Raw genomic sequence first — 27,688 nt, 5'->3', positions numbered from 1 at the left:
TGGAGGCACGGCGGTTGGTGCCGCGGGTTTCGAAGCGGGCGTTTTCATATTTGACATAAATAGCCTTAAGCTAATGCATATCGTGCCTTGTTAGTAGAGGAGACAATAAATGACTAGCAGCTATCCTCTGATGACTGGTTAAGTTTTAAAGATGCATTCGTTGCGGGCACGCCACGTACGGCCGGCACAAAGATTTTTCGCTGGTCTCGGTCGCACGCGTTCTACGTGCTTTCCCGAATCGTCGGGAGTAAAAAAAAAAAAATGATTTCAGCTAGTGCGAAGAATATTATGCTAGTGGTGTGGGTTAAAAAAAAAAAAAAAAAAAAAAAGCTGCACCGATTTCTAGGCTCGTAGTGAAGAGCTCCTTCAGTCATAGTACTGCGACACACTGCATCCTGCTCGTCAAATTGGTTCAAACCAATATATGATGCTTTAGAAATCATCCCACATAGGAATTAAGTAAACAAACTTATTCTAATCGCCAATGTGATGAACTAGAATGGTGGTGACCATGAAGAATACTCAAAAGGACGACAGACAGCACTTGATTATATGATTCAATGTACCAAGTCCCAACTGTCATGCACCAATTTTTTTTAAATATGCAAATGCTACGTAGCTGGACAGAACCAAGATAATATTGCTTGCCGTCGCTTGAAGATACTGAGATTTTTTGCATTCCGCCTAAATACATAATAAGTCTTAATTAATTATTCAACTTCTCAAATATTATAAATAGATGAAAAGTGCAATGAGATAATTGTAGAGCAACATGAAAAACTCCCGATACAGCTTTCTGTTGCTCAACACATGCTATATAAAAGCGTTTTTCCGAGCGTGAAAGAAGCCCGCGAATACAGGTAAAATTACCGCGCGACCTGCCGCTCGAGGCACTTTGCGTGTATTCGTGGGCTTCTTTGATGCTCGGAAAAACCCTTATGTAGAACATATTGAGCAACTGAAAGCTGTATCGGGAGTTTTTCTTCTTACTCTACAATCTTCAAATTGACACTTTTCATCTAATTATAATATTTGAGGAGTTCGTTAATTAGTAAGACTAATTATGTAATTAGTCGGAATGCAAAAAATAATCTCAGTATCTCCAAGCGACGCGGCAAGCAATATTATTTTGGTTTTGTCCCGCTGCCACGCTTTAAGTGCCTCATCGTCATCGGGCACCGAGAAAAGGGGTGCTTTTTTTTTTTTCTGTTTTTCTAGTAGAAACTTAGCCTGTTGTGCAGCCCGGCGCAAAACAGTGCGTCTGTCGTTTCATGCGACTGTGTCATTGCTTCTTACGGCATGGCAACGTGTAAAAATATTTTCAGAACCGAACAGAACCACGCAAACCGAGCGCACTCGCTATCTCCGGCAGCAGCCTAACAAGTTTGTATGGGTGTTCTGTGGCCTCACTACAGCGGAGGCATCTAAGCGTCCTTGTCCATTACCTAGAGTGTACTACCACTGCCTTATCTGATGATGATGATGATTTATTGGCATCCCCCTTGAAACGGGGTGGCGACAAGTAGTCACCTAGCCTGCTTGATTTAATCAGGTATACTACACATGTTCTTTATCTAGCATTTTTGTATACCTTTCTAAGCGTCGACGCGCACGCCACCACTCGGCATCATGAATCACTGCAACACGCGCCGCGCTCTCCGACGGCAGGACACTTATGGCAGGACACTCTGGCATATGCAGGACACTTATGGCATGTTCGGTGGTCGTGTTAGAGCGTAATACAGCTTTAAAGTTGTTTTTCCCCACTTTTATAGCACGGCCAGAGCGCTCTGAAACGACCACTTGAATATGCCATTAATAAAAGTTTTACAACCAACCAAAATACATTAGCAACATTATCATCATCAGCATTAGCGTCAGCCGAAGAGCGCAAACGTAAACTGAGAACTTCTCTTTGCGAAGAAAAAAAACTTAACTTTTTAGCCAATTTGTATCAAATATGCGATTTGGGAAAGTAGAGCGCGAACAATGCAGCAGTAAACGTAAGTAGGTTCAGCTAGTCCAGCTACTGCGGCTTGATAAAACGATGCAGGCAACAAAGCGCCAATCACGTGACTGGAACAGGAAATTGAGGAAATCGCGGAGCACGTTTTTGTGGCGTGGTCCCTGGTGCGTGGTTTGCCTCAACGTTGGTCTGCTGCCGTGCTTTTTCTTCGGGGTTTTTGCTTTAGGCCTACGGGGCAGGTTTGCCTAGCTTTCAGCATAAATCATGGCAGCAAGCGTTATTGGATCCGTGACCCGAGTTTGTATGAAACCGGCACGATGCGGTGCTGTTTTCAGGGCGCTGAAGCCTTTAAGTGAGCCCGGCTACAAGTCCATGTCCAGCTCTACTCTGTCCCGCACACTAGTGTGCCGGCGCACTGCAAGATCAAGTCCCGTGCGAACGGCGGTCTGCAGCTACAGCCAAGCAAGTACCAAAGGTGACTTGGGTCGTGTCCTCGTAGTGAGGCGCGTTCCTTTTTTCACAGAAGCAGTTGCTATTTTGACCAACTAAAGTCGTGACCGCACGGTCGCTGTGTCGTATAAAAGATGCCTAGTTACTTTTTCTTTCTTTACGCATTTAGCGTATCATGTGCTACGTCTGCCGTCCGCGTCCGAAGAATCGGCGAGAGAAAACTTATTTGCTTCGTTTAAGCCCTAGGGATAATTTGTATTCCTTTGTAGGTGACCAGGAGCTTGCCGATTTTCTTGTGGAAGAAATCGAAGCGGAGAAGAAGGCAAGGAAGTCAGCGCAGATTCCGAAGATCGAAGGATTTGACGTTAAAACGGAGGGATCTGAGGTTACCTTGACGCGATCTTTCAACCAGGAAACGTGAGTGCGCCCTGTAAAGTTTCGCATGTAAACTGGTAGCGAAGCTTTCGTAGAAGCCCGCATGTCCAGAAAATGGTGGACTGTTGGAACTGTCGCCATGTGCGTGTGGGTGGATCTGCCAAGCGAAGGAAAAAGAGTTGATATTCTGCCAGCAGCCGGCAGTTCGATACCGTTGCTTAGTCATGGCTTCTAATGCCGGCAAAGTTGCTCGAAAAAAAAATTCTGGGTCGATTTTGCGGTAAATGCGAGAGAAATGTGTTAGCATTACATCGCACCCCTTTGAGGTCCCGAATTCATGATTTCAGCCGCGTTCATCACATTGAAAAGTGTTGTGCAGGAGCTCACTCGACACGAACATGTTGGCCTCTTCGAGGAGCAAAGGGCAACTGACGGGCCCGCAGAGCACCGTTAGTTGTACTATATACATACACACACGCACTTCTAAGCTCTCCCATCCCCTCTCTACCACGTAACCGGCTTCCCACATCTCACACACACTTTTTTCCACTTTGACACGCCTAATGCTAACACCTTAAATATTGCTGGTACTTTGCAGTTGATACTGTCAAACAGAGGCCTCAGGAGAGCACCTGTGATTATAGTAAAGCGGGCTACACAGGACCTTCTAGGCACCCAAGAGGCATCAGGTAGATCAAAGCTGGAACACAGACTGGCCCATGGGTTGGGGACTCGCGGAGGCCTCTGCATGCCAGCGGGTGTTTGCATACAAAATCGGCTGTTCACCAGTCCCGGTTCCAGCTTTGGTGGCCCTGGTGTCCTGGAGATGCTGCCAAAGTATACTAAATAATGACGCGTTTACACTTAATACTTGCACACATTCTCCCTTCCCTTGTCCCTTGACCAAAGCCAGCCATTGAGGACGAACTGCCTGCAAAATTTTCCAAACAGCTCTGCTGGCTGCCAGCAGAATATCCACTCTGAAAGAAAGAAGTATGACATCACACCAGAAGTGGAAATGTGATTTCTTGCTGCTTGGCCCAAATGTTCAGTGGTCCACCATTTTGACAGCAACGTGCAGTGTCATTTTTCCTCTCTCGGCTTGCAACTTACCTCAGCTTTACACAGAAGCAGGTTCCAACTATGTACTGGGGCAACTTCCCATAGCACAAATAATAATGCAACATTTAAAAGGAGCTAGGTTCTGATTGTGCCGTATTGCCACTGTCTCGTACATTGATCCCAGTAAAAATTGCTTGGGTCATTACTATGACTGCTAAATTTCATTAAATCACAAACAAAAAATGCCTGCTTGTAACTCGCATTTCAAGGAAGTAACTGGTAGCATTTTAGTCACCATTTGCACAAACTAGGTGCAACAGCAATAAATAAAGCACACTGTCACACAGCAGTTGTGTTTGTGCGTCCCGTTTTCTTAGCAACAGGCTGCAGGTAAAATTGTAACATATGGGCCTCTCATGGAAAATTTTGCAAACACAAGTACTGCACCAAGATTACCTACGGGCTAAGTAGAAAGCTGCAGGTTTTCCCCCGAAAGTTGCTCTTTTCGGTTCTCTGGCATAATGGGGAATGCGAAACTACTCCCAATATTTTTCTTGCCGTGAGACGTACTGCCAGTAAAATTGAATGCACTAGAGTCAGCCATGCAACACATCAGATGTCTTGGAAACCCTGATAGTGTGTTGAGGTTCTTTGTCGTGAAATTAATCTACATAAACTGAGAACCACATAGGTAAGGTTGAACTGGAAATGTAGTCAGGAGCAATGCTTGTCGTATGTGTTAGTGCATTTGTTTTGTGGCTGCCTCCTTTTTTACTACAACGAAAGCAGTCTAGGGCGTACACCATGCAAGTGAAATGTGTTTATTCTTGGTAAGAATTACCTTACATTTTTTGTTAATCGCTGGCAGCAAACTGAAATGCGCCAGTTTTTGATGAGGCGATGAGCACCAAAGACATTCTCCACTTTTTACTTATAGTAAACAGAAAAATCAGTAGGGTAATTATGACCATGAAATGATCAGTGCAGTTAATTTGCATTGTGCTTGGTTCCTTTGTTGGTTCCCCCAATATGTTTTCCTTCTGTGCTATGGAGCCATTCTTTCCATTGGTCACCAGCCTTGTGCCATTTATCCATGTTTCCAAGGTCCGCGTTTCTTGTCATTGTTCTGAAATGCTTGCCTTCCAGGATCACTGTTCGACTGAATGTGAACCACTCTGTGGATGCAGAGGATGCTGATGAATTCACTGCCAGCCAGGATAATGCACCTGAGCCAGGGGAGGTTAGTTAAATTGTGTGTGTTATCTTGGGGGACAATATTTAAGTGGGACATTAAAGAGGAGCATTAAGAAGAGCTTTACCGCAGGCGCTTCTGAGCACACCAATCTTGATGAGGCTTGTTGCATTTAAAGGTAAAACTCTGCTGACTTCAGGGAGGAATTTTTTTTATGAATTTTCGAGAAATTGTTGAAAATTGAAAATTTTTAAAGAAAAGTTGTGTACCAATTTTTTCACTTTTATGTGTAAGGATGTTACGAGGACGTAAAGTGGACTAAATTAATGTATTATACAGTTCTCTAAAATGTACTTCTAATTTGGCAGTAGGACTTTTGTAAAAACCCTCGTAAGCATTGTAACAATTTCACATAAGCTGTAAACTCATCTGTCATTGTCAGCTTTAGATGCTCTAGCAGGTGCAGTTTACACAACTGCAATATCTGCTTTTAGTGTGGAGTTATGCACTTGGGGGGGGGGGGGGGGTAGGCTTTGTTTTCTAAGTTTTTTAAAATTCTGCTTGTTACAGTTGCTACAACTTTCTGAAATGCAGCAAATTTTATTCAAATCAGCCCAGTGGTTCCTCACGAGATCATTTCTGCCTTTTGCATGTATTTGAATACAGGATTTTTAATTGGCCCAAGCTAAAGCTTCCTTTTACGTTGTGGTCTCGCGCTCCGCTCACAGCATGCATGCTCTGATATCACACGCGCCGGACAACCACCGTGGGTTTGAGCACTCCCAGGACGTACGTCATGCATGCATACACGTAGGGCACCGCGTCCGTGCCTGCTCCGGCCCGCTCCGTGTGCCGCCGCTGTGTGAGTGCTCGTCCCGCCGGTACATGCTAGGGAAGGCAAGACCATGCGTGCAGCAAGGGGGACCCTAGGCGAAGCTCTCGACAAGGAACAAAGAACAGTTATTAAGCTGGGGTTCCATACAACATAAGTTTAAACAACACACCTGAGTCTAAGTCTAATTGCAACACAAAACATGGCCAAATGGTCGTCGATGGCCGCCAACGGTGCACCACAACAGAGACAACAAAGAACCCAGCAAGGAGAGCCCGCCTATCCTTCGGCCAGCACTTGCCACACGGTGTAAGATATATACTCTTTAGGTGAGGACACTCTTGAGACGCGATCGACCAGATAAAGTAGCAAAGGCGCGCACCGATCAGCCCAGTGACGGCAGCGGATACCTGTCGGCGGTACGATGCAACTTCAACACAGAAAACATTTTATTGGTTTAATCTCCCGTTGGTATAGCAGGCTGCGCTTCACGGGAAATCCGAAATGATTGAGTGACACGCGAAAGTAGGTCACCGGGGAGAGGGGAAAACGTGGGGGGGGGGGGGGGGGCATGCGCGCGTTCTTTGTCCGCACGAGCTCTCGCCTGCATTCTAACTGAAGTTGCTTCGTTCCGCCGATAGGTATCCGCTGCCGTCACCGGTCCGATAGACACGCGCCGTTGCTGCTTTATCTGGTCGATTGGGTCTAGCAAGCAAGCCGAGAGGTGTCCCAACCTAAAAAGAATATATCCTACACCGTGGCCTGCCATCGCCCACCCCCACAGCAGAGAAAATGGAAACAGAAGAACAGACGAGGGCACGATCAGAAGGCGCTGCCTCAGGACATCGAGACGAAGTAACCATCGACTGGCGGCGGACAAAGAGGGCCGCCACCAGCAGAGAGAAACACGTACGCTACCTTCCGATGCCTGAATGTGGTCTCCCCGGGTCCCCATCTTGCGCCCGCATACCTGGAGCGCACAGAAGCAAGGCCCGAATCTCGCCAAAAAGTTGGCCAATGGGGGAAGCCCGTTGACCTTGCCGTGGGTGGAATGACAGCCGAGTGACAGTGTTTTATGACCCACTGCCCAGGCAGAGAGGCGAGGGACATGGAGCTCTCGGAAACGAACGCAATCGAACGGCGTAGCACAACCAGCGCATTTAGTTGTATAATAAAATTATGCGTCCTAGGTACCTTTAGTAAGTAAGGGAAAACACGGGGAATGCGGGAGATGGAAATTCAAGACAATTAGCAAAACGAGAACAAGGTGAAAGCAGGAGGCAACGCTTTGACACCAGTTTTCTGTGACATTGTTTACCACAGCATCTTCTGGGGTCTAGTTAATAGCTTACTGTTAAAAAAGATTGTATATTAAGGTTAGCGAGAAATTTTAAAAATTGAAGATTGGCCTTTTGTTATTCTAGTCATAAGCTGTTTCTGTCAAAGGAATCATAATTTGTTGTTACTTTTTAGTGTTGTTTAATAGGTGCAAGGTTAATGAGCTCACTGTATCAGCTGGTTGGTCAGTCTATTGACAAGAAAATGAAACAAGCACTTGCATTCAGAGTAAAGCTTCATAAGAAACAAGAAAAAAATTAATGGGCCATTCCACTCTGTGAAGGTGGATGACCAGCGAAGCTGTTTAGCGCACGACACAGAGGTGACGAAGAATTTTGAACTAAGGTACGAACATATTTATTGTCCTGGTCTGTGGTCATCGTGACCATAAGTACGCACACACATTTGCGTATCACCTCTTTTATTAAATCTCTCCGTCACGTAAGACAATGAATGGCTCATACACGTAGAGTTAATATAACCAACTCTGGAGGGAAAGCTCCGCATAGCAGCCATGCTTTGACATCTGGAGCCGCAAGGGTGCTGCCATGTTGCTACCCTACGCAGGTGCGCAGACAAGATGAGATTCAGACGAGGTGCGTAATCAACGCGATCCCGAGGCTCCGTCAGTATGGTTGCGCCATCTAGTTAAAGTGCCTGCAAACGCAGCCTTTTAGTCACCTGTAAATTTTACATCAAAATTTTCCATATAGCCATCCGATATTTCTGAAAAATATACGGAACGAACTTCAACGTATATAAGTGCTTACTTTTGCATAATATTTTGAATATTTTTAGTGCTACAAAAATGAGTCGTAGCAACATGGCGGCACCTTCGCGGTTCCCAATTGTTTCGCCCAGGGGCGCGATCTTGTACGCGTTCCAAAATGGAACGGAGACGTTCCGTTCCATCGAGCCGCACACGATTGGTCAATTTGAACGTCGCGGTTGAAATTGGCCAATCGTGTGCGGCTCGATGGAACGGAACGCCTCCGTTCCATTTTGGAACGCGTACAAGATCGCGCCCCAGCTTTTCCTCTAGAGTTAGTATACTAATTTTATGCTCATACCTAAGCTATTGGCTCAACCCCGTAAACGCGGCCTCCCGATTACGACGACAGAAGAGAAGTGAAATTCTATGCTGGAATTATGCGTGTGGCAATGGAGCCAGCTGTGAAAGGCAATGAGAAACGCGTGAACAGTAGAACGAGCGCGTTTGGGCGGTTGCGCCGAGGGGCACCAACTCTTTCCCCTTGGTCGCCTTATCAGGCGCACACTACGTCACGCACTACGTCACACATTCACAGACACGCATCGTTTTAGACACAGGTGGCCGTTAAACCGAGCTCAGACGCGAGCGGCGATATGCGTTTTCTTTTGTTGCTTTCGCTCACTTTTTAGGGGAAAGTTTTTCCGCGTGGACGCCATAAAATCCCAGATCCTAGCCATAGACAGCTTTGCTGTAAAAATAAAACACAGAATAACATAAATGTGCAGTGCATTGCATTAGCAAGTCTATTCGTCCAAGCAATAACAGTTGTCCATAAATAGGCGTTCATCCAACTCTAAATGGCAAAATTAGTGAAAAGTATTCATTAAGTCCGAGTTTGTTTCTGCTGTTGTCAACAAAGATTGAGACTGTGTCGTTGATGTAGCAACATTGTAAACAACCTGAGCTGTTGACTTGTAACAACACCAGTGGCTAAACATAGGACTTCCTGGCCATTGTGCTGCCATCGGCCAGGTGTCGCCATGCCATCAGGGTAGGGTAGAGGCGGCTGAGTGAACGTCTTGCGCATCATGGTATCGATGGCCTTCTGTTATGCTCCTTTGTGTGTCAGCTGCCTTATTCTTAAACTGCGTCCGAGGGATGTCACTGTCAGGAGACACCAGCCCCTCGTGGAAGCGCTAGCGTGGCTGGGTAAAGGCTTTGTACGCCGGGATCCTTATGGCTGTACGAGCGCATGCCTCTGCACTCCAAGCCTTTTACTGATCCAAATTGCTGTAGCTGTCCACTTTCATTTCTTCTTCTTGAAACACCAGCTGGGGTTGTTCTCATTAGTGTTTTGTGTTTTTCTGTTTTCTGAAATCTCGTGTACATTCTTGCCGTTGTCCTCACAATGATCACACGCCGATGCCGAAGTCACACACACGCCACAGTCCCCCTAATCTAACTCTATTATCAAGAAGGTTGCTTGTGTGTAGGGGTACTAACGTTCTTCTGTTAAGCTCCTCCTTTTGTTCACGCAAGCTGGCCATCTTTTGTCAGCCTGCGTTTATTCCAGGAGGTACATCAAATTTAGCCACCTAAAAGTCTGATTCAACACTGTGGTTGCTTCAGAAACTCGAGATGGCAACAACAATGAAAATTAGGAGTACGCTTGCACAAATATCGAAGCTTTATAGTGCAATGTGGGAAAGATAGACTGAGGTTTCTTTTTTTGTTAAAACAGCACAGTGAAAAAGGTTTTCTAGTATAAAAAAATAAGCTAGTGGCAAGAGTCGCCTAAAATTGTGTAGTATGCAACATTATAGTATTTTGAGATACTTCATACATGTAAAATTCAGGGTGTCTAAAAGTTTTGTTTGTTTGATTGATTGTTGCTATTGTTAGCCCCCAAGGGTCATTACAGGAATGGAGATACAATGAATATTTACAAATACAATGAAGAATCATGCGCAACAATAAAGCCAACATAATAATAATAAAGTCACTGCTTATTTCACATATATTCACAGTGGTAATATACCAAGCACAATTGCACTTGTCGCGACCACAACGTGGTATTATAGAAGCTAACGGATCAGGAAAATTCTTGACCCGGATGAGCAAGAACGCGTAGCTCGTTTAAAAATGTATCTGTCGAAGAAGAGGAAACCAATGAATCGGGCAGCATGTTCTGCTCCTTACTCTAGGAAAAAGGCTATATTTTAAAGTGTCATTTCGTGTTAATGGTGGTTTAATATTACATGCTATGTCTATGTCGGAAGCGTGCGGCGTAGGGCGATTTGAAAAAGTCGGACCCGTTAATTTTAGGCTTATTATGAATGATGATGAAGAGAAATTTTAGTCTGTTCTCCTAACGACCTGGAAAACCTCAAAAAGTGGTGTAAATTCTGGGCACCTGGAAAAGTCATGGAATAGCCAGGGAATTTTTTTTTTTTTTTTAATTAGTGAAGTCATGAAAAATGTTCATTTAAGCTGTCCAAGTTACGGTGTGAACGCTTAACTTGGGCAGCTTACTAATCCCTCGGCGACAATCGCAGTCAGGCACACGCTGATTGGCTGGTTGAGCAAAATTGAATAAAGTGGTGCTCAAGCAGCCAATCAGCTCATCAAATTTTGCTAAAACAGCCAAGTGCGCGCTGTTGGCCAAGGCAATATTGTATTGAGTATTGCCGAAGTGGATCGTTTTAGAGTATGGCCCTAGGTTTTTTACCACGTAAAGCTTTTAGGCTCTTTGTAGAACCCCCGGAGTACCGAGTAATCATTCCTGCACAATAATTAATTCCTCAGTTGCCGTATTGAAGGAATATATTCTTAAATTACGGGCAGCACTGGCAAGACAACGCAACCCCTAACACGATCCAATTTGCATGTGGGGATTGTTGTGTACTGAAATATATTGTATAGCAGCATGGGCAAATCTCATACGTAGGGTACATGCCAGTGACAAACTGAGCAGTTCTTTTCGGTTGGGTTCACGACCTGTAGCGGTCACGTAGTAGCAATAATTTAAAATATGTTATAATGGCCAGTATTTATTAGTTAGGGAAATGCGATAGGAAGAATGCTTTGCAGTGCAGTGAAAGCAATCCTGCAGGGCTTTTACATGAAAAACACCATGACATTGCAGTGATTGACAGTACATGGGTTAAGTGAAACACAACTTTGTTAATGTTTTACCACGTTCAAAAATAATGTTTGAACTCCCTCTAACAAGTTAAGTTATATTACATTCCCTGCTGTCAAATGCGCTATTGGTATTTTTAGATGGAATACGACATGTATATTACAGCTCAGCTCATGGTATAATTGCTATTTTATTAAATTTAGAACTGTTGTTTTTCTACATTGCATGTTGTTTGCCTGTCTAAGCAATTTTGGTAAATTGTCTATGTATACGAATAGCAATATAAGGTTATAAAATGGCATTGAACTAAGCAAAATGTTTTATTAAAAAGAACAACTTATTCCCCAAATTGTGCGTTTTGCTTTCTCAATGAAACAGGAAAAATTAATTAAAGGCCTATGATAGGGGGTGTGTATAAAGTGCAGTTTCTCTAAATTATCCATGAAATGTTTTTGTACTCATGAAATTAAAGCCTAAATTCTTGCAATTTTTTTTATGTACACCATGTCTTGCCTTTTATTGTGAAGCTCAAATGTTAAGCAAGGTGCTACGCATTACAAACATGAACGAGAAACATTAACAATGTATGACCGACTCGCTCAACATGCACAAATGTTCGGGCACAGAAAAAATTTGTATCAGTTCTTTTTGCTGAATATTTGTAAGTAATGCACTTCCCAGGTCTAGTAATAGGCCGCAATTTTAGAATAAAAATTTATGAGGGTTGAGAGCATGGTTAGGGCGTTTGGCATGTAATGATCCTTCTGAATTTACATAAAAAAATAAGGATTTCCCCAGACAGTTTTCTGCAGTTTAAAGCTATCCTTAGCAGTCATTTTTTTCTGAAGGCCTTGGTGCAATTTCAATAAGTTGATTAAATTGTTTTGCTTTGTGAGTGACCTTTGGAATACAGTTGTTCTAATTGGATCACATGCTCCAGAACATGAACATAATGGTGATTACAATTTTGAACATCCTCCAAGGTTTAACTTGATAATCTTTTGACACTATCTGGTCATACAGTGTTGCAAGTAATAATATAGAAATTCTAAGCATACTTTGCCCACGGAAGCTTTCTGAATTCAGAAACTGGGAAAACTTGTATGGCCTTTGTGCCTGGCAGAGGTACGCTGCATTGACACCACACTCGCACGCAAAATGGACCCGTTAGTGGCAGGGATAGGATGCTTGAAGCATGAAATGAGTAAATAAAAATAAAGCTTTTCGTAGTTTCAGCATTGAAACTTTAGTGGAACTTGCAGCTTTTTGCCAAATAGCAAGATAACATGGCTAGAACTTTTGTTGCTACCATGCACATTTTCGTCTTGCTCTACAAAGCCTTTACTTCTCTTTATTGTTAATTCGCCTTCTGCAACATCAAAAATGTATGTTGAAAAGTTTGAACGTTGCATTGTAGCCATTCGAACCCAGCTATCGCTTTGATGTAGTAAATTGTATCAAGTGCGTGCATATGCAGCATCTCGCTTGCTATGTGGCAGTGGCGTGCGCCCAGTCTCAACAAGGTTGCATGTGTGATTACAAAGTGCACAGACAAAGGAAACTTGTATGTTGTATTACACACTGCATGCATTCTTGAAAGTTTTATTCCTCTCCTCACCGTGAAAATCTGCTTTTGACATGTCATGAGAACATGAAATGAATGACCATTGCAAGTTTTACTGCTATGAGGCAGAAAACCGGTTTGTCACACTTTCTGTAAGTCTGCGGTATTTTTCACTCAAATGCATTTGCAAGTAGTGGCACCGCCATCAGTGAAGGCAGTGTGTTGGCTTCTGTGCTTCTGTCTAGGCGGCCAGGCCCCTTCATAAAAAGCAGAGTTTGGAAGAGCCCAATGAAGTAGAAGTATCTTTGAATTAGTTTACTGTTGCCAGGAGAGCCAAATATAGTGCAGTGCTGATGCGAGGGGCAGATATTGTCTGGTGTGTGTCTATTTCTCTGTACATGTTAAGTTGTGCTGTTTCTCCCCCATGAAGATATGAACTTGTTGAGACAAAGCAACTAACACACTGATGCTTGCCTAAGGAGTACGTAGGCGTGGAAGGGGTGCGGCCTAGATATTTATTAAGAAGCAGTTGAAGCTGTGTTGTTGTTGAGGTACTGTGTAGTGCATCAGGAGGGGAGTCATGTAGATTGAGGAGTGAGGGGTTGCCATGACTGTCGCTTTTTGAGTAGATATACTGTTATGCAACACTGAGCGAAAGACTATTCACTTAGATTTTTGGTGCTACTGTAAGCTGTGCGTTTTCCCCAAAGTTCTGGTTTTTCTCGATTGCGCCCCCTTTTTTTAGTCACTATGACAAAAGGTCTTTGCTGTGATGAAGTTTTTTTAGTCAGGGAATTTTCAACAAGGGATTTGCTAGACGCCCTGAAAATTTCAGCTTTAATGTAAACTATAAAAGTTCTTACAACAGTAGGGCACGTATTTCAGAATTAGCACACGCCATTCTTCAATGGCTGTCTACTCTTTGGCAATCCCCAAACTTGCATCTGGTGTTGGGTGCCGCAGACGCCATTGTTCAACGTTAAGTATGCAACTGGTGGTGCACCCCACCTTGCATGGTGTCATGAAAGTGCGAGTTTCAACCTCTCAGTGGTAAGAAAGTATCATGTTAGGCGTGTTGGGCTGCTGTGCACGAGGTCGCAGGATCGAATCCCGGCCACGGCGGCCGCATTTCGATGGGGGCGAAATGCGAAAACACCCATGTACTTAGATTTAGGTGCACGTTAAAGAACCCCAGGTGGTCCAAATTTCCGAAGTCCCCCACTAGGGCGTGCCTCATAATCAGATCGTGGTTTTGGTACGTAAAACCCCATAATATGTTAAGTGTCCTGTAGGCTTTTTCTGTTGAGAGGGCCTGATATTTACATCTCCCAGTGTGCATCTAAAAGTTTATGGCTATGCACTGTCTGCTGCTGTGGACAGTACTTAATTGTTGCTCTAAAATTTTACTTGCACAGTGACTATCAAGGGGTCCTGAACCACCCCTCGGGCTTGGTGTAAAAACAGTCCGCAGATAGCGTACACTGCTGTGAACATCTCGGCCAAATTTTGCAGTCGTAAGCTCCCAAGTGGAGTGCGATGTCGCCTTTTTCTCCAGTACTCTTTTTTAGAGCACTGCATGGGCCAATTTTTTCAGCCCGGCCCGGGCCCATGTTTACGTTGGGCTGCCCGCCCGAGCCCGACCAAAACTTTTATGGCGGCCCGGCTCGAAATCGGCCCGAACCTGGCCTGAGACCGAAAAAGACCACCGAGCGACATTAAAAAAATAAAATAAAGAAGAGAATGAAAGGAATTTATTCTTAAGCCATAAATACATGTCATATGCAATTATGAACACCATTTGAGCGGTCTGAAAGCAAATACCAGCACGAGAAGCAGTACGAATGACCCTGCCGAGCAGTATCGCCAGCAGTTTCCAACGGCGCGACCTTGATGCGGCCCAATCCACTTCGATCGCAGTGCCGTCACAGTATTTTTCCACGTCGGGCGCCTCACTGCAAAGCATGCGCTGCCCCAGCCGCTCGTCCCACTCGACCGTATTCTAGTACACTCTAGCTGAAGCGCAGCCACGACCGGTCGTGAGCGCAGCGCATGGATGGAGTAAATGGAGAAAGAACGCTTTTCGTTCCTCCATGGTGCAGCATAATGCGCCGCTGCTAGGCGGCCGGTTGAGAACAGGCGTGCAATCATGGATGGACGCAGTGCCATATTTCAGCCGCGTGACGAATTATCTTACCAGTTATCGTTTTACCTATTCGCCTTTGAAGAATCAGCAAGTCGCGAACGCGCTTAAACCGCGCTGAAAGCATTAATTACATTGATTTGGGTAACGAATACAATGGCATCCTTAGGGTCCTGCCCGTGCAGTGCTCTACTCTTTTCATTTTCAACAGCCTTCTCGTCACTCTCTTCTGGCGGCTGTATTTTGTCATATAGCAGATTCCCATATGCGGCTGCTATTGGCCAATAGCTGACATCGATCAAGAAGAATGTTTGGATCAGTGCACTTCTTCCTACTGTTACTGTATATTGACGCAGTTTAATAAACAGGCTGAAGTATGCGAAAAACCTGCATATTGAATTTTGATAAGAATTTCGTATTTCCGAAAGTACGACTATCATATTATGGGATCTGCCAGTGCTCACCTGCACCCGCTCGTCGTATGAACAAAACTTTGGCCACACTGCTTATCCGTGTTGTAGCTGTTGGGTCTTGTTAATTTCGATTAGTCTTGGAACACTTAACAAGCCTCGACCCATGCGAAACTTAAGGTCAGACCAGATGTAAGCTTGCCAGCGCGCTCACTCCTGGCTAGACGCCTTGGCAGGCTTTGCTTTGGATGCGCAATTTGTATTTGGCTACTATCTCTTGGTCAGGCCAGTGCAGAATAAAACTGGTCCACACCAAATAACACGGCCAAATCGAAGCACATGAGTGTGAACGCACGCTCCAGCCCTGTGGAGCACATAGTTAGCCACTACAGTTGCATGTAGCTGCGTTCAGAGCGTAGCGTAGATACCGCGGCTGTTGCTGGGTGCAGCGACGAGCGTGCTCACTGTGTAGCAGACAGGTCATCTGCTTCCCAAGTTAGCACTTCCTCGAGGGGTGTTGCCATCATGGTCGAAGTTCGTTGCGTTAGGAACCTTTCAACACGAGACGAGAATGCGGCATCTGTCGCTTAGCCAATATGCGCACTGCTGACATACTTGCGCGAGCGGACATGAAGATCAAGTTTGTTCTACCCTTGGAAATCGTTGATTGTCATAGAGATAAGTGCGAAAGGAAATGTGCTAGTGCTACTCTTGTCACTCAGTGCGGAAATGGCCATGCGTAGCTATCTAGTACACTGTAGCACAGCAAAGGGATGAGGCACAGTGAACTCAACCGTAAGCTTGGGTATAGCCTCCGAGTGTGGTGTGTCGAGGCGCAAAAATTGGAAGTAGTGTCATCTATGTGAACATCCAAAATAAAATTTGAATTTTGTGCCATGGTGACGTTCAGTGGGCGGAACGTTGTGGGCCCCACCCCGCTCTGCCATAACCTTTGCAGTGCAAGGCAATAAAGAAGGACCAGGAGCACCACGAAGGGAATCGCAGGCGATCTTTGATTGTCAATAACTCTGTTCCTGCTGAACGCATAGAAGTACTTTTTGCTGCAAAGTATTTCTGAAATACCCTGTTTTAGCCTAAAGTGCATTTCTTGACTTCGGTAAAAAGTGGTTCACGACCCCTTTCAGGATATTTTTTGTCATATGCAGTACTGTCTACCATTATGTGGGTGAATGGTTGTTAACATAGGTAATCGTTGCTGTCATTGCAAGATTTGATGATACTTTGTAAACTCATTGCCAATGTTTTTTGTTTTTTTTTTGATGCTGGACTACAACCTTTTGTCAATGAAAATGAAACAAAAATAGTGAGGAAGGCAGCAAGTTAGACAATGACAGGCCTATTGTGAATTTGGTATTTACAAATTTTGGCTTTTGACATGGGGTGTTTCTGATATGAATTCTTTTGACAGTGGCTAATTACATTTGCCAAAATGCTTTCTGGACTGTTGCGAGCATGTGAGCAGCTTGTAAGTACTTAGGAGAGTGGCAGCATTCACAATTTGCACTGTGCACATCAGACGTCGTTACCTGGCGAATTATGGCCTCTCTACATTACAGTTGCACTATGTGGTTTGTTTTTAATTTCCAGATGAAATCCAAGCCCAACTTCACCGTCGAGATTGAGCGTGGTGGAAAGAAACTTTACTTCAGCTGTACCTTCAACGAAGGGGCTGAACCTGAGGGTCAGTCCGAGAACTATGGTAAGTACCTACCCTGGCCAAGACATACAGTGAAAGACCTTTTGACAGAGGCAGCTCAGCTTTACCACTGAAGTCGTCCATAGAAAAGTTGGATGGTGGTGCACAGAGATCATATGAAATACTGTGTAGCAAGTGAGCATGAAATATGCCCACAAAATCAACCGTCACAAAATTTTAGATTGACAGTCATTCTGCCACTGCACCAACTGAACCGAGGTGAACCCTGCTCCCTCCTGCTACATTTCAGCAATATATGAAAAATCTGCGCCCACCTGGTTGTTGCGGCAAGCTGGTCTACACTATGTTAAGACCAATGAACCGTCTCTGTGATTGAGTGTGAGATCACGGGCTTGACTGGTGGTCGGAGGCAGAGATCGGGCTCACAGGCGACATGCCGGCAACTACCACGAACGCTTTCTCGGAGTTTGTTTTTGCGCTTATTGGACGGAATGGCGAAAACTCGTAGTTTCTAAGCTACAAATTGAATTGGCACACCGCATCCTAATCTGACAAGGGTTGCACAGTCAAATGTCACACACACATATCTGCACTTCGCAGTGGCGCGCTGCACACATCGGGCTACTCGACGGGCGAAAGCAAACCGCCCCCACAGTGTCGACGATTGCGATATTTACGTAGGTGGTATCAGTGAAGCACAGCACAGGGCAAATTAATTAAATTTTTTATACCGCTGGGGTTGTAAAAAGCAATTAAATTATTTTTCCCGCTAAACTTGCTCTTTTCAGACTGCCTGCGCATTTATTCAGACATACTTGGGAAATATTCAAAAAGTCGTTCTGCGACTATTTTCATGTGAAATTATTCCACTGAGTGTCAAATTTGGTGATAATTATTTTGGAAAGGAAGTGTTCTTGAAGAACCAAACAAAATGTATTTCTGTAGTTCTCTTCAAAATGACCACTGAAGGTTTTAATATAAACATGTACATTCGCCGACATATTTTTCAGACTGGATATTCCGTATTTCATAAATGCACCTTCAGGGCACCCATAGACACCGAGAAAGAATAATTTAGGAGGCGCAAGTCGGCTCCTTCCCGTGTGGTCATAATGTCACTCAGGGGCGCGGCGGCGGACGTCGTGACAGCACCCCCTGCCTGACGTATGGTCATGTGGCGCTTTGTCAAAGTGATGCAGTGGATCCATGACGCGGCGAGCGCGCTCTTGTCGTCTGCTTGAGTGCGGCTGCTTGATGCCAGTGTGCCGCCCTGGCTACGATCACAGATCGTCTGATCTTTCAAGTGCGCTAGTTTCTTGGTGTTATTGCTACATAAAAAGCATGTGATCCTAAATATTAATCTAGAAAAACATATCTATACCAAGACGGTCTACAGAACGAGAAGGGAAACTAGGTGCCCGATTTTTATTAATCATGTCATAAGAAGCCAACAAACAATGACACCAAGAACATAGGGGAAATTACTTGTACTTACTAAATGAATTAAAGAACTGATAATATAATGGAAAATGAAAACGGTTGAAAACACAACTGTCCGCAGGTGGGGAACGAACCCATGTCTTCGCATTACGTGTGCGATGCTCTCACCATTGAGCTACCGTGGAGCCGTTTTCCCATCCACTTTCTGGGGTATTTGTTTTTACAACTAGAACTCACCCTGGGAGTGTTAGCCAGCGCCACCACAGCGCCAGTGGTGGCTCGGTTCGTTCCCCACCTGCGCACAGTTGTTTTTCATCCGTTTTCATCTTCCATTAATTTATCAGTTCTTTAATTCAATTAATAAGTACAAGTAATTTCCCCTGGTTTTTATTGGTGTCATTGTTGGCTTCTTATGATAAAACAGTTACAGGTCTTTTATTCCTTGAGTGCAAACCGCGCTGGTGCAAAACTTTTTTGGCGGTATCCGACAAAAATTCTTCCTCCATGCCCATAGAGCCAATGCAATTTCGTGACCGATGTTTCGGAAGAATTTAGGGCCCAAAATTCGATTTTCCAGTCAAAAACACTCGTTCTGAGTCACACTACCCGATCTTGAGGGCCGCCATGTTGTAGTTTCTGCTGGCTTGGCCAGGCTTGGCTGTCAGTGGCCCGCTATACAGCCTTCAAGATTGGGAGGTGCACATGTTATTCTCCTGTCTCGGAGGCCATGCACGCTCTTCGTTGGCTGACAAAATGCTTCAGGGGATGCCACTCTTTTTTCTTTTTTGGTCAGCACTATCGTAATCACTTAATGCGGGAGCAGGGTGCATTTTACGTTTTGGTTGCTACTTTGCATGCGATGTGTCCACAGAGCAGGTGTGTCTCGGAGACGTTGCATCTTTGTGCGTGTTTGTGCGGCTTCCCATTTGTGTGATCGGCGCCGCATTGTGGGGAGCAGGCACGCTTCGCAAGAGCCAAGTGTTGCAAAGAAACATGGCTCGTTTCTTCGATCGCCAACGTGGTGACACTCTTGTCGACTGTATACGGAGATGACGTCAGTCTTGCGCAAAACCAAGCAAATCTGATCGCCTTCAAGCGTAGTATGAGGCAGGGCATTAGATATTTTTTATGCAACTCTAAGCCTAATACATTTTTTTTCTCGTGTGTTTGTGTGTGTGTGTGTGTGTGTGTGTGTGTGTGTGTGTGTGTGTGTGTGTGTGTGTGTGTGTGTGTGAATGAGTTTTTTCGGACCGTTCGATTTTTTGGATATTTTTCAGTCCCCGTGAGGTCCGAAAATCGGTCAGCGAATGTATACCATAAACCATGAAATAAAAAAATACTATTTTTATTTGCCGGCTCTACCTGTCAGAAAACTGTGTTTGTCAAAACAGAAACTACCTATGCAAGCTAGTATTTGCATAGATAACATTAGTTTTTTTTTCAACATTACCAATACTTTAACTTTGGAAGACTTGTGTTATGTGCTACATGGAGCACGTTCGTGAGGCATGGTGCCATTGTAAAGTAATATAGTGCATGCTATTGCAACATTATTCTGAGTTTTATTAACATGATACACTAATGGCAGTTTTGCATTGCTCTCCTTATTTCTATTTTCAGCAGACAGTTTTGGTGTGGCTGAGTTTGCCATCTATGAAGGAGAATGGACAGATGAGGTCTACACTGTGTCTGGTGACATCATGGATGGGGTAAGTTGTGAAGCCAGCTTTTCCATGCCTAAAGTGTGGGGGCATATATTACTTTGAGAGGTGTACAATAACTCAATTGAACATATCCTTATAACATCATTTGATGGGGGAGCATTTGGGGACTAGGGTAGCTTTTAATATTCAGTCAAAAGCAAAAAAAAAAAAATTAGCTTTTGCGGTAATTTCGTTAGTGCAAGAATGAGACGGAAAAGCTTGCAAAACAAAAATATATTGCCAATAGTCGGTAATCTTACTTTGCCACACCTTGCCTTGCAGCAACTTGACGGCTCTGCCTTCACACTGCAATAAGTGGTCTGTTGCCACATTGTCGTCACACTCGCCGAAAAACAAATTGTGTTGAAGGCATCTAATGCATCCTGCGGGTTCGTTGTCTTGATGTTTTGGGCCTTGGTGGTCCTCGGCGGCGTCGGCTTCATACACGTTACTTATGATACACATTACTTATGACGTTTCATCTTCCTCCGGTGCCGCTGGATCAGCAGCGCATGATGCCTGCTGAGTGGCAGTGAAGACAGCATGCTTAAAGCAATTTGCAATCACGGCCAGACACGTCGTAACCCGTGCGGCGGCCACGATCTCAAGCGCCATGAACAAGTCCATGTTGGTGGGATGCTTGACCTGAAGGTTCAGCAGCAGACACTGAGTCAGCCTCTCTCGATAGGTGCACTTGATGCTGCGGATGACACCTTGGTCGAGTGGCTGCAGCATAGAAGTGCAGATTGGTGAGAAGAAAACCAAGCGCACGTTTCTGAGCTCCACCTCATCAAGCATTTCCAAGCACACTGAGAATGCAGGCCTTGTTTTTCAAAATTGTAGAGAGCAAGCTGCACGCATTTCAAATTTGTCAGCAATCTCCATCTTCTTCTGGCCCTTTTCAACCTTGTCATTAATTGCAGCCTCATCTTGTAGCGTCAAGCATTTTCACTTTCTGGCTGACTGGCAATCCAGACGGACTGATAGCCACACTCACAGCTGATGCACTCTAGCACCAACCGACCACACTGAGCACACAGTATCATGTGCTTAGTACACAAAGCATGAAGCCTGACAAATAGTCATCGGCGTCTTTACATGTGGATGTGGATTTGGCTATTTAGCGATTATGGATCAGCATGCCTTGCAGGCAGTTCCGCTCCGCGTTAGCTCATGCCATGATGGCACGCAGGATATAAATGTGCCTGCTACGGGGTCGCCTCCACTTTATTTGGTCTTTTTTTTTTTTTTTTCTTAATTTATGTTACATTTCCGGTCAGGACACTGCGTAGTACTTGCCCCTTGCAAAGGATAAACCACGATCATTATCCTCATGGTTGTTGCCAGGTGCAACTGCTCCACTGCTGTTTTTTTTTTTTTTTTTTGTAAACAAAAATGGCTAGCAAGCACGCAAGAGCAGTCGTTGAAGTTGCGTCGACTAAAGCACGACTGACCAGAGAACACACACCGCACCGTAATCAATATTGGTTGCACAGTACAGGATGGGCTGATAGCAATAGAACTGTGCCCACAGCTGTGCTCATAATTGATTGTCTGCGCAGAAACAGTGCTACACTCCCTCTCCTCCGATGCGGAAAATAATGCTAAAACATTACAAAAATGATAAAATGTGCACAGCTTGCTTTTTCCGTGTGACTTTACGGTCAACCTAACTATACTTGGCCTCAATATTCATCTGTCGCAGCTGCAGTGTCGGCGTGGCGATGGCATGTGACGTCGTGGCTGCCCCAATCTTTCTGAGCCAGCCTTGCCCTTGCGCACTGACAGGCTGCTGCAGGGCAGGACAGGGAGTGCAAAATATGCGTGTGAAACTTTTTTTTTTTTTCATAAACCAGGGTGATAATTTAGGGGTGTGCAAATTACACGAGGGTGCAATTAGCAAGTAAATACAATAGTTTCTTGCAAAATAGCCAAAATGGGACAAGTGCTTTTGCTTGTCTGTTGTCTCGTTGACTGCTTTATGCTATGTACCATGCAACAGAAATAATTACATGCCAATTAGCCCAATACTCCACCCTTTTATATACAGTTGAACCTTCATATACAGACGTACCCATTATAACGATCCCAGATATAACTATCTGTTATAACGACCACATTTTGGTGCCTTTACGATTTTCAATGGGGTCCATTCTAAGGGTCCAGTGGCCGTCTGATCCGGGGCCAACGGCCCTTGTAATCCGTCCGCAGCTCGTAATAAAGGACCTATTTTCATCAACACAATCAACATCTGCACATTTATGTCGTTCATAAGTGACAGTACAATTAGTTTTGCCGACGCCATTGGTAGCGATGAGAAAACATGTTAGCAAGGCGAGCCACTTCGTAGAGACGATTGCTGGAGCGGTTGCGCTGACTGCTTGCGAGCCAAAATCACGCCAGCGATTTACTATATCGCACAACATTTTATAACATGCACACTTTCAAGGTCACTTTACTCTAAGAGTTATCTTGTGTCAGAAACAATTGAGGTCGATTTTTGTGCCGCCGTCAGCAATGAGAGAGGCCAGCGTCTCGACCAGGCAGAAAAAAAAGCACCGGGACGATCGGAGCGGTGCGGCGAGAAACTGTCTCGCCGGCCCTGCCCCGATGGCAGCGCAAACTCGTGACGTAGCGTTTTCTTGGTTGTTTACAATTCCTGCTTGATGTCAATGTTGCGAGGTACTGCGCTTTGCGGTTGGCTGCGCGCACATATTTTAAAATTGATTTTAAATATGTTCTAAGCTATATTCGCCGCAGATATTTTGTACTCGATGTATGTGTGTCCACCTCAATCAATCTCACTAGTTATCTAGACTTTAAATTTGAAGAAGTTAAAAAGAAAAACGCGAGAATCAGTAATGTATCTGGATCACAGTTGCCATAGTTAAGTGGCTCAGCCACTCATATTGACTCATCTCAGGGTGAAACAATGCGGCTTATATGCGCAGGTATGTATGTTTTGCTATGTTCTGACATTATTTCATATCAACGATGTGCCATTTCTATAATATTTGAAGCTAACAATGATCTGTGGCTGTAGATGTCAATGCAAACAAATGCACCGCTTTGGTAAATCCGACGTGGAAGGCTGCGCTCGAAGACTTCTTGAATATGCGAAATATCTAAACAATATGTAGAGGGAATACAGAAAGTGAGGTGCAAGTGCAAAATCGGTGACAACAAACTCCAAGGAGCCGTGTCGGTAGATGGAACTCAGCGGGCCTTTATCAGCCACACTGTTGGCACAACCATGCACTCAGGCGTGCTCACCTACTACAGTATAGACTACTTATAACGTAACCGCTTATAGTGCGGTCTTTTCAGACTCCTGTTAATTTTCCCATAGCACTCCAGTGACACATACACGTGTCGCTTATAGTGCAGTTGCGGGAAACGAAATACCGGTTACAGTGCTGCTGTGTGGGAGTGCGGAAGTCAGCGGAGACGGCGAACGCTCCCCTCAAACGGGCGCCCCAAGGAGTGCTCGAGGAAGAGAGACGAAGTGGAGGAGAAGGGCACGTGGTGCGAACGAACAGCCAGTGAGGCTGAAACCAGAATCTTGAGTGCGAGTCGTGAAATATCGCGGCGCGCGTAGCGAGCGAGCACCACGAAACTGCCAACGCCGGCGCATCACGGCTACAGCCCTAATCACGGCGAAGGGCGCACGTGGAGACCGTGGAATGTGAGGGAGGAGAGTGGCAGGGAAGCGGATTTCGCCCCGGCAACTCCTCCGCTTCGGTGGCTCCCTCCCTCACTTTCGACTGTCACCGTGTGCGCCCGCCGCCACTCCAGCCGGCTCGGCGCCAGCTCCCCGAAGTTTCATTTTCTGCCATTATCAGGAAGCGGGCGTTTGCCGGCGTGGGCAGTTTCGTTGGCCGGCCTGGGACAGCACCGCTGCTTCCCTCTGCCCCGTAGCCCATAGCTGCAGCGTGCAAGGTCAACACATGACTAGAAAGTAGAGGAAGGGTTCACTGCCATTTTCTACACGTGGCTACGGTAGCGTGGCTGAGACGTCGGCACGTACACGCATGTTCCGGCGCAACGCAGAATCGGCGACCTTGCCATTTGAGAGAGGGTGAAATTTCCACCGCATTTTTTTTTTTTTTTTTTTCTTCTTCTTTGTTTCGTTCGCGCGCGACATTGAGGGGTCTCTCCTAAGCTTTTACTCTATGGCGGTGCCGGAGCAATGCCGGTCGGAGGCGCCGCCGCGTGATTTGGTTCAAATTAACGAGATTCGACTGTAAATTGAATGCAAACGTTCTAGCCGCATTCCTCGACTGTCGCATACGCGTGGCGGCTCGGTGCACATGTTTTGCATTTGTGCGGGCCTTGAAAATTGTTGATTTGGTTATAGTGCGGATATTTGCGACTCAGGCGACTTACGTTATAAGCGGTCTACACTGTAGTCAGTGAGTGCTACATGGCTTCCAGGAACAACATGCTGCCCAGGAGAAGCCAGTAATAATTAATTGCGATACACTAAACGTACAACCGACACGCACTTTACTTGGGCAGAGGTACGCAAATCAATCAGCAAACGCTTCGGCACCCTTCCTAAATTTTTCCAGTGGTGTATGGCAGAGGGCAGCACAGGAAAATGAAAAAGGTGGAGTGCTTGGGAAGCGTCAATGTGTGCACCCCAGTGCCATTTTGCAGAAACAGTTCGATGCAGAATACCTTTTGCATGGCAGAAACAAGAGGCGATCGTCTGCTGTGCCTCTCATTTACGTTATCGAACGAAAAGTGGACATAAGATAGTGACAGTGTTGTGACGAGTGTTCAGGGTCATAGAGTGTGGTCGGTTCATGTTTGCCTGTGCGTGCGTGACACCATGTTTGCCAATTTAATTTATAAGCAAATGTTTGCTGTAACTTACACAGCCGATAAAGCTATGAACCTTACTTGTGTGTAATGTATTTGTGTAATGTATTTTGCTATTGCTATCAATGCTTTGCCTTTTGTGCAAAACTGCGAATTTTTGTAGTACGGTCTAATTGTAAGTAATCTGCGGTGCCAAGGCTGGTGAGTGGCTATAGCTGGTGGCTTTATGCGTACTGTCTTTCCCTGTGCATAGTGTTAGAGGTCGCATAATCTCAAGCTTTGGAGACACGTTGACACAAGAGGCAGTATGAAGTGCTTGCTCCCCTCTGTCTGCCCTCATCACGGCAGCGTTGTGACAGCGAGTGTTTGAAATTATCGAGAGAGGGTGACACCATGCTTGTTAATTTATTTATTTATTGATACTGCAATCCCAGGAAGGGATTTTCGCAGGGTGGGCGTACAGATAGATACAAGCCCGGATCAAATATTCACAAAAAAAAAGATACAGAAAAAAAACAAAGGCTGCAAATTAACAAACAAAACGCATCAGCATTAGAGACAAAAAAATTCAATGATGGCGGTGCAACGTAGGAGTAGATATAGCAGTACAGTAGACAGTTTTAGTTTAGCGTGGTTACCGGAATAGCGGGCGTACCGGGATAGCGGGATCGAAGTGCGCATGCGCAGAACGCTAACCGACCCATACCGTTTACCGTGCGCACGCTATTTCTCAGAGTTAACGTTACCGTATTAGCGTGTTTACGTAGTTTACGTAAAACATGGCGGCGGTCCCGGCCGCCCGCTTCGAACTGAATTTGGCGTTGTTTTTGTAGAATTCACTTCGTTCGTAGCAAATGACTGCGTAAACGGCTTTTGCTTAGTCTCATGTCGCTTCGCCGAGAGAGTGTTATGGCTAATCTTGAGGAATTTTCGAGATCGCTTCTCGTTTCGAACGCGCCTAAGCCTAACAAGAGAAATTTTTTCTGAGATCCGAGCGCCATCTGTCGCTAAAGTCGGGAGATAGGCGCGACGACGGCATATGGCCTCTGAGATGGGAGGATTTCGGAGGCTATGGTAGACAGCTTGTACTGCTTGTCTGTTTCGTTGCAGATCGACGGACATGTGAAGTAAAAATACAACGCGCTCCTGGCTTCTATTGTGCTGCTTATCGCACTTTCCGGACGCACACACACATATCTTAGGTGCCCTATGTATGCAAAATTCAAAGCGTAATGGAATAGCGTCCCGCACGTAAACTACGCTATCACGCTATACTAAAACTCTCTTTCTGCAAAGTTCGTTTGCGGAACGGTAACGCTATTTCCCGTAACCCCGCTATTACGCTAACGCTAAACTAAAACTGTCTAGTAAGGCTTAAGGCAAATCTTAATAACACATCAAATCTTCAGTGATTAAATTAATACATAATGGAAGGGGCATCAAGTTGATAATAATAAATTTGTAACTATATGGGCAGTCGGGAATGAATACAACCGAAAATTATATATTAATGGACACAGAGGCTTCTGGTAAATGACATCAGAGATTGCTGTAGTACTTCGTTGTTAGTAATCTGATTCCACTCCGTTATGAATATTTAAAGCATTTATTAATTGAAGAAAAGGGATTTACTAGTTTAATTAGTAAGCGAACTCTTATTGCAATTTGATAAAACTGTAAGCCTTATTTCGTGTAGCTATCTAATACATGCTATTGCCATCAATGCTTTGCCTTTTGGGCAGAACTGTAACTTTTTAGTTAGCCCATGTTAAAACTGCAGAATGTTGAAAATTGCAGCAACGGGCTTTTCTTTCTGTAGTGTTAAAGAACTGCAGTTGCTTTAGCACTGAGTACCAAATGTGTGATGGTCCTTTTCTGTGTTGTTTGTTTCAGTATCTGTATGACCTGCTGATGAACATGCTTGAAGAACGTGGAATTTCCAGCGAGTTTGGTTACAATCTTGTCAACTTCTGCACCGTCTATGAACACAGTCTTTACATTGGCCTGCTGGAAAAGCTCAAGGACTTTGTCTCAAAAAAGTAGAGCTGTGCTTTATCATGGTGAAGCCTGTCTGCAAGGACTCTAGTAGTACCATGTCTGTATTGATGTAGATACATTTATATCCTGTGTGTAAGCAACATATGTGGATGCAGTCCACTATGTTGCCAGAATGTCCATTTAGTGTGTATTTCTGCTGAAGTTTTCACACTGTTCACACAAACAAAAGCTTTCTTTCATTGTAAACAATAAATGTTACTGCGGAAACAGTGTGTACACTTTACTGTGTGCTCTGAAGAAAGCACTGGTGCTTGTGACTTCACTTGACTAATTTTAAATATGCTATTGGGCCATCCGAAAGCATAAGTTGTCAGCACGCGGCTTTGTGAAAGGAAAAATACAGTGGGTTGCCCATTGTGAAATTATACAATGGAGGGTCTCAACCTTCTAGCTACCCACAGCAGCTTCATTCCAGTGTTGAGGGTACAGTGAAAAAATGCTCATCTATTATGCTTTGGGTGAACCTCAACTGGTCAAAGTTAATCTGGGGCACCCAGTGCCCAATCTGGGTCATGACTCGTGAGACATCTAATTGCACTGAAACAAAGCTTAAGTCTTGCATGTAGTAAAGCTTTAATGAAGCTGTTAAATTCTATACAACTAATGGTGATGTGTACAATTGTGTTTAATGTGATCCTATGCAATGTGTAGTCTCCAGCAATGTTTGTGCTTAGGCCGAGGAAAGGAGAAAAGCTCGAGGCTTGAGCATGGGGATCTTGCGACAGGGTGACAATGATAGAATGATTAAAGAATGGCCACGGTGTGATGACAGCATTGATGGTGATTCTGTAAGGATGGTATC

General features: G+C 44.8%; 1 protein-coding gene across 2 annotated transcripts; it reads left to right on the top strand.

Moving 5' to 3' along the window:
* The first annotated feature begins 2,067 nt into the window (after positions 1 to 2,067).
* LOC119446838 (complement component 1 Q subcomponent-binding protein, mitochondrial) lies at positions 2,068 to 27,093 on the top strand. 2 transcript variants are annotated; one of them, XM_037711401.2, is made up of 6 exons: positions 2,068 to 2,441; positions 2,686 to 2,833; positions 5,000 to 5,093; positions 16,792 to 16,903; positions 19,925 to 20,010; positions 26,722 to 27,093. In XM_037711401.2, the coding sequence occupies exons 1-6, from the start codon at positions 2,231 to 2,233 to the stop codon at positions 26,869 to 26,871; spliced, it is 801 nt and encodes a 266-aa protein (XP_037567329.1). In that variant the 5' UTR covers positions 2,068 to 2,230; the 3' UTR covers positions 26,872 to 27,093. The 2 variants fall into 2 exon arrangements, with proteins under 2 accessions (XP_037567329.1, XP_037567328.1); XM_037711400.2 differs by having other exon boundaries at positions 2,069 to 2,441; positions 19,922 to 20,010.
* Positions 27,094 to 27,688: the final 595 nt, after the last annotated feature.

This window comes from Dermacentor silvarum, chromosome 3 (genome assembly GCF_013339745.2).
Source record: "Dermacentor silvarum isolate Dsil-2018 chromosome 3, BIME_Dsil_1.4, whole genome shotgun sequence".
Classification (NCBI taxonomy): domain Eukaryota; kingdom Metazoa; phylum Arthropoda; class Arachnida; order Ixodida; family Ixodidae; genus Dermacentor; species Dermacentor silvarum.
The sequence above is the reverse complement of the archived record's forward strand: the minus strand, read 5'-3'. Positions and strand labels throughout refer to the sequence as shown.